This window comes from Acromyrmex echinatior, chromosome 11, assembly GCF_024713525.1.
Source record: "Acromyrmex echinatior isolate Ae372 chromosome 11, ASM2471352v2, whole genome shotgun sequence".
Classification (NCBI taxonomy): domain Eukaryota; kingdom Metazoa; phylum Arthropoda; class Insecta; order Hymenoptera; family Formicidae; genus Acromyrmex; species Acromyrmex echinatior.
In genome coordinates, this window is record NC_141862.1 from 6,038,028 (window position 1) to 6,045,458 (window position 7,431).

The following is a 7,431-nucleotide window of genomic DNA, read 5'->3' on the forward strand; positions in this document are numbered from 1 at the left end:
GTGCAATCGCATTATAAAGTCATAAAAATGTAAAAAATATCTACCAAAATGGTACCTGATCATTGCAAAATTTATTTTCTCTTTGCATGTTTTAAAAAAAAATGTATCTTTCACACGATAAATATACAATAAAACAGTATATAAATTTTAGGCTCTGATATAAATATTTACTAAAAATATACGTACATATACGGATCGAATATATTGAGTCATCTAAATGGTATTGATGGTCAACACCATCTAGTGACAAAAAACCACGGATACTTTTTAGATGACCCAATATATGTGTTGTGTACACACAGAGTATGTATGCCTACGCGCGCGCGCGTGTGTGTGTGTGTGTGTGTGTGTGTGGGTGTGTGCGTGCGTGCGTGCGTGCGCGCATGCATACATACACATATATATATATATATATACACACATACATTCATGTTTATATTTACACATGCACACATAAACAAACCCGTAAAAATGAAAGATTTAGCATATAACTACTCAGTTGACTACATATATTTGGACATTGTATAATAATATTTATGTACATACAGTGTTAAAATATAAAATTCTTTAAAAATGTGCTAATTCTGAGTTTTACATATACACAAGCAGTTGTAATGTGTATAATTGTCTAAATAAATATTTCGCAAAGAAATACTCCATTATATACAATAAAATAAATTCAATCGCTTTGTGTCCATTTATAAAAACTTTTATATCAAATTTCTTCTTATATAAACTTCATTTTTCTGAGCATCGTTTTTCTTTCTTCAGTATATCAAATATATAATTATTAAACAAAAAATTTATTGCATCTGTTTATAAATCATTTATTCGATCACCTTAAATCTAGAATACCAAAAACGCGCAAACAAAATAGAATATACACATTAAAGCTCGTTAAATTAGAATTGTATATATATAATAACATATTAGATTTTATCTGTACGGTATTAAAATATGTATCTTTTAAAACATCTTTGATTTGAAAATATTAAAATGATTGCTATAAAAATGCAACACAAAAAATTGATTTAAAAATATTTCCGTTTAAATGTATATATATATATATGTGCACACACACACACACACACACACACACACACACACACACACACACACACACACACACACACACACACACACACACACACACACACACACACACACACATATATATAATATATTGTATATATTGTATATATTGTACATATATAATATATAGATATAATATATATAGTATATACATCTTAAAGAATATATACATACATACATATACAAACACACGCGCGCGCGCGTGTATGTGTGTGTGTGTGTGTGTGTGTATTCTTTAAGATATACAAATGTTTTACACTTAATATATTAGAAAATTTATTTATTGAATATTAGAAAAATTTATTTATTGAAAAAGTGTAAAAGTATTAAGTATTCTAGGATAAAATAAAAATATATCTTTAATAAGCAAGATTTCTCACATGCGACATACCGTTATTAAACATTTTACAAAATTTATTGCCAATACTGAAAATCTATAGTTTATATCACATGCACTATAAATTTTCAATACTGGCAATAAATTTTGAAACACAAATATATTGTTTGGTAATGAATTGTATACGCGCGCGCGCGTACCTCTGTGTGTGTGTGTGTGTGTGTGTGTGTGTGTGTGTGTGTGTCTTGCGCTATTTATGTAATTTCGTTTTATATTTTATATTGATAAGGACCCGAATTGAAAGGTCGAAACATTTACTTTTTTCGTTTTTACATTCACACGAAAATAAAGAATTTTCTGTGCATCCGAACAGTTGATGTAGGCTCTGATGGGTTTTTTTACATTTTTCACTGATAGATTCTTTCGACCTGTCACCCTCACCCCACCCTCTCTCTCTCTCTCTCTCTCTCTATCTAAATATCTGCATGTGTATTAGTGCGTAGTATATGATATGAAAAAAAAAATTCGAAAAAAATATGCATGTTTCTTTATGTTCCGTAATTGATTGTCAATACTGAAAAACTATAATGCACATAACATAAACTATAAATTTTCAACGCTGGCAGTAAATTTGGAACATTGCCTATATAATTCTACCGCAAATTATACAAGAGAAGATTCTGAAAAATAACACTGATCCAACAAGTAAAATATTACAACAATAAGATGCATTAATTTCTTTTACATTAATAATTTTCTTTCAATATTAAAATATCAGTAATTTAGTTCAACGATATCAAAGCTGTTAAACTAATTGATAAACTAATTTTGTGTGTATAATTTCAATATAAAATGCACTTATATTTATTATTATACACATCAATATAATCGTAATATCAAACGTTTAATATAAAATCTGTAATTTCTCTTACACATTTAATACTATAAATTCTTTGTTAAATATCCAATATTATTAAGATGATCTTTTTAAATGATTTAAATAATTATTTTAAAAGGTTAATTTGATTCTATTAACAGTAATATAAAAGACAATATATTAGGTGTAGTAAAAAGAAATCCATTATTTTTCCAATAGATGGCTTTAGTAATCTGTATCTCGTCTACGCGTGATAAAGATTACTAAAGCCATCTATTGGAAAAATAATGGATTTCTTTTTACTACACCTAATATATAAGATTTCTATTTTTGATAATATCAATATCAAGATAAATTTTTTAAATAAATTTTCGTTTACCGAAGTATATCTACATACTAAAAGATGTAAATTTTTATACTGATAACAATAAATTGAATGCATAATTGATGAAAATTATTTCATATAACGGTAACAAACTTTTAAAAAAATTTAAATTAGTCAATTTTTGTATAAAGAAAGGATTGGACTTGCATTCTGCATTTCATGATTTGAATTCTTCCTACATTACTTTCCTGCGATATTAGAAGGAAAAAAAGTTAGTAGAAATCTAAAGAAAATATTCTGCGTGCTAATAGTTATGGATTAAAAAAAATGGATATCCAAAATTAAAAAAAAGCTGCTTAAAGACACAAATAAATTGCATGAAATGTACGCGCCAGGAAACAATATCCTCTAGAATGATTAATAAATTAATTGGGTACTTTCCATTTATACGACTTTTGATAATACCTGTATTTTGATTTAAGTTACATTCAAAAGTTCAACTAACTTCATTATAATAAACGACATGTGTCGTGTGTAGACATTGATGTGTATTATGTTCTAAACAGTTCAAAAATACGCGAAATTAATTTTCGTTTAATTTGTAACAACAGCATAATTTGTTAATATAAAATGAATTGGTTTACGATTTTAGTTACATTCCAGATATATTTGCGTACATATAAATACATTCTCGAGATACAATATTTTCATGACATAATTTAACAAATAGAATTTGGTTTATATTTCTTTGCTTTCTGTACATCTTTTAATTTACTATCTAATCGTAAGCAAAATTATTGCTTACTTGAAATATGGAGAAACATATTAGGAAATTAATTGGAAAGCACCCATTAACTATTAACAAATCTTTATGTATAAACTTACATCCATCTACTACATTGACAACTGCATTTATCGATGTGATCATATTGTTTTTTTTTCTTACTTCTTTTAATGAAATAAGAGCTAACAATATTTTGTACAAGTTTTATGATACAAATATATTAAGATAATCCAGATTATATATATATCATATATTATATGTATAATTTAGAGTTACAAGTCCTTGCAAGGACTCAATTTTTTCTTGTACAAGGCAATATCTGTTCCTTCTAATAGCATTAAAAAAAATTTTTTTTTCAATTTCTCTTTGTTTTCTTGCTAGTATCCCTCGCCCTGTACTGGGAAAATTAAAATCTACGTAATTCGCTTATGCCCCTTCCCCCCCCCCCCTCTGTACAGGCACAATATATCTTTATTTTTATTCACTTTGATGATATTAATCGTGAGGTGTCTTCGTGATTCTGATATTTTGGTTTGCCATGAGTGAAAGGCAGGTATCTGTACTTGATCATATGCTGCGAATAGAAAAAAAATTACATTAATTTAAATTAAATCTGCAGTAAAAAATAAATTACAAATTAAATAAGCTTTCAACTTGAATAGAAGACTGTTCGATCATTCATACCAACTTTCCCGAAATTATTTCGCGAAAAACACATTTATTTACAGAATGCGTTTAATTTAACGTTTAATTCCTACAGAAGACTTCTCGAATTTAAATTTAGAAGTTTAAAAAATTTTTTTTTTCTCATTTTCAATAGAATATTTTAACTTTTTCCATATAACTTTTAAGCGTGATTATTATCAGAATACATAAAAAAATAAGTAGTAAAAAATAAAAAATAAATAATAAAAATGAGCTATAAAAATTTATCATTGACTCCTTACCTTTATTTGCCGCTTCATTGTGATACAGAATAATGTTATGAAATACATAACAAGTATCGGCCAAAATACTGGTATATTAAAGCAATCAAATAGAGTGCATACCATGGCAACAATTGTAGATTTTGTTACTGAATACCAGAATTTAAATTCAGGTAATCTTCTAATGAACGGCCTGAATTCCTCATTTGATCTTGTAGGTAACTCAGGACCTTCTCCATCTGTAATTTTATTTCATGTTAAATTAACTTTTTAATTCTATCCATGTTAAAGGAAAAAAAAAAGAGTATACCCCATGTTAAATAAAGAGAGAGAGAGAGAGAGAGAGAGAGAGAGAAAGTATAAAACTCTTATCTTTAAATTATATTAAATTTAACTCTAAGCTTTATAACTACTTTTTAATTGGCTGAATCTATAAAATATCTAAATCTTTTCAGTAAATTAAATCACATTGCATTTGTTGAATGCATCATTATAAATTTCTTTCTATAATTCATAACAATTACAATTGTATGAAAAAGTTTAAAATGCATCTGGCAAATTGCTTACCATCAAAAAAATCCATGGCAGGATCAATTTTTGGAGTAAGAAATGCTATGAATAAATTGAGGTGATAAATTCCTAGTGCATATGTGACAATATACCACCCCTGTAAATACAAAAATGTTTTTGTAGTACCGTGCGATACTGTAAAGAATTAAGTTTGCACACAATACAATAAAAAATACCGTACTTGAGAGATAAATATACGTAGAATAAAAAGTACTAATAAGAATAAAGCAAATATCCATCGCGATATTACATGAGGAGTCCATAGATCTAGGTATCTTTGATATATCTGAAATGGAAGAAAAAAAGATTTTATAAATTATATGATGCTCATAAAAGTGAGAATAAAGCTAAAAATATGCAAATTAAAATGAGATTTAAATAGCATAAAAAAAGACAATAATAATATAGGAAGCAGTTTATAAAAATAATGATCATCTTTATTAGTATTTTGTCAAGTAGTGCTAATATGCAGTATGTTTTTAATAGAAGAAAATAAAACTGAATAATTGTGTGTATATATTATATAAAATATTATAAATGTTAGGTAAAATGTTTACATGAACGATTATAAACTTATATTAACCTGTGATATTCTTATTATCCCTTGACTGAAAATATTTTTTCTCACTGAGCCACCCAAGTCTTCATCCTGCATCATTTTCTCTCACTGCAAATGTAAGACTTTATTACAATCAAATGTAAATTAATATGAACAAAAGCAACCCTGCAAAATATTATTTATAGAAACCAACTTTGTTGCACATATACAATATATTGTATACAAATAGTAAAAAAATATATTGTATACAAATAGTAAAAAAAGATATGAATTATATAAATAATATTTATAAAAATTGATTTATATATCAATTAACATTGTCTATTCAAATTTTCTATCAAACTCGGATAGGACTTTTTCTTCTCTATGAGAAAAGAATATAGCTATCATGTTGTAAACATTGTTAAAACTTTTGTAAATAGAAATGAAAAAGTCTTTAAAGATTATCCCCGACGTATCTTCCTGTTTATATAGCCATTAAAATAATTTCTTATAAATGTTAAGTGATATACTTAATACTCATGCTTTATTACAATTGACATCATTCTGAATCGAATTTATAACAATTACACTCGTTTCAAATATCCATCTTGGAATCGAGCGACTAAAAAATGAAAACTCTTCTCGAGGAGTCTCGTAATCGCAATATTCCTTTAATGTAAATTCAAGGTTGCGTGAGGTTGCGATCGAGTTGTCGCGTCGATTCATCAACGATAAATTCACGCGTATTCACCGCGTATAGAGATGAGAGTGCAGACTAGACCATGATGCATCACGGACTATATAGATGACTAGACTATATAAATGATTAGACTTAATTCTAAACCACCGCAAACAAAAAAAAACCCTCGTCGCGATATTTATTGATATTTTTATCATGAGAGAAAGCAGCGATTTCAGTCATATCGAGTGACATGGCACGGTAGGCCATGACATGCTACGTTAACCTAACCCTAACCTCACAAATTTTACAGTACGATGAAATATCGAACAATCTCACAAGAAAACACGTCGCATGATTATTTACCTGCAATATTTTTTACGTCGTCTTTTCCACCGCGAACAACACCACCTTACACCGAATAATTTAAAAAAAATAGATATATATATATATATATATAAATATATATAAAACACGTCACATGAAAAGCACGCTATTTAGACGTTCCATAGAGCAATAAAGAATTGGCAAAAATTTTAAGAGGACAGAAGAATGATGAGAAAGGCGCCACGACTGTAATCGCGACACGACACGACCAACTGACGACCGCGACGCGACCACCCCCCCCCCCCCCGTAACGTAAAACGTAACCCGTAACGTAACTACCACTATCACTTACCAGCAGTACCGGCAGAGAAACCTAAGAGAGGACATGAGACATGAGAGTTTTTTTCTCGCAAACTATTGCCCAACGCACTACTGCCCTCTGAAAAAGTGGATGTTAATTACATAGCAATATTCACTTTTTTACATCAGTAACAGAATTCTCTAAATGTCTTAAGGCCGCAGCACAGTATAAGTAAGGGACTCCGCATAATAAAAGGAACAGAGAACAGAGAATAAGAATTTCAACCTATCAGAAATCATGTACTGTAGAATATACAGTTTCTGATAGGTTGACATTTTTATTCTCTGTTTTCTGTTCCCTGTTCCTTTTATTGTGCGGAGCCCATAAGAACAGTAGCTTCACTCAGTGGCCTAATTTCCATCGAGAGTTTAACCCTGTATTCCCCTGTTACAGTCAAACAACAGGGGAATGCTCGACTGTAGTTGGTTGGTTCTTACATTCTGATCCGGATTAAACCTTCGATGAAAACTAGGCCAGTGATAAGAAGACCGAACTAGATAGCGCGCAAGTCAAAAAAAGTGATTCCTAATTGGATGCATTCAACGGACTTAACAGTTGAGTGAGCGCTCGCGGTTATTGGTATATTCTTTTACATCTAAAATTCTGATTGGA

The 7,431-nt window shown here is 28.9% G+C and overlaps 1 protein-coding gene across 3 annotated transcripts; it reads right to left on the reverse strand.

The window, feature by feature from the left end:
* Positions 1-52: 52 nt before the first annotated feature.
* Positions 53-6,965, reverse strand: LOC105153090 (protein RER1). 3 transcript variants are annotated; one of them, XM_011067725.2, is made up of 6 exons: positions 6,811-6,965; positions 5,495-5,578; positions 5,093-5,197; positions 4,909-5,008; positions 4,363-4,580; positions 53-3,989 (listed from the first exon to the last, which is right to left on the reverse strand). In XM_011067725.2, the coding sequence occupies exons 2-6, from the start codon at positions 5,567-5,569 to the stop codon at positions 3,897-3,899; spliced, it is 591 nt and encodes a 196-aa protein (XP_011066027.1). In that variant the 5' UTR covers positions 5,570-5,578; positions 6,811-6,965; the 3' UTR covers positions 53-3,896. The 3 variants fall into 3 exon arrangements, with proteins under 3 accessions (XP_011066027.1, XP_011066026.1, XP_011066028.1); XM_011067724.2 differs by lacking the exon at positions 6,811-6,965 and adding an exon at positions 6,498-6,636; XM_011067726.2 differs by lacking the exon at positions 6,811-6,965 and adding an exon at positions 6,041-6,178.
* Between the last annotated feature and the right edge of the window lie 466 nt (positions 6,966-7,431).

What these genes read in the sequence shown, in the direction of transcription:
- LOC105153090 (XM_011067725.2), bottom strand. Translation starts at nt 5,569, where the DNA reads ATGATGCAGGATGAAGACTTGGGTGGCTCAGTGAGAAAAAATATTTTC. An exon ending in TACGTATATTTATCTCTCAA is followed by an intron (nt 5,009 to 5,092) that starts GTACGGTATTTT and finishes TTGTATTTACAG; the next exon opens with GGGTGGTATATTGTCACATA. An exon ending in CAATGAAGCGGCAAATAAAG is followed by an intron (nt 3,990 to 4,362) that starts GTAAGGAGTCAA and finishes TTCTATTCGCAG; the next exon opens with CATATGATCAAGTACAGATA.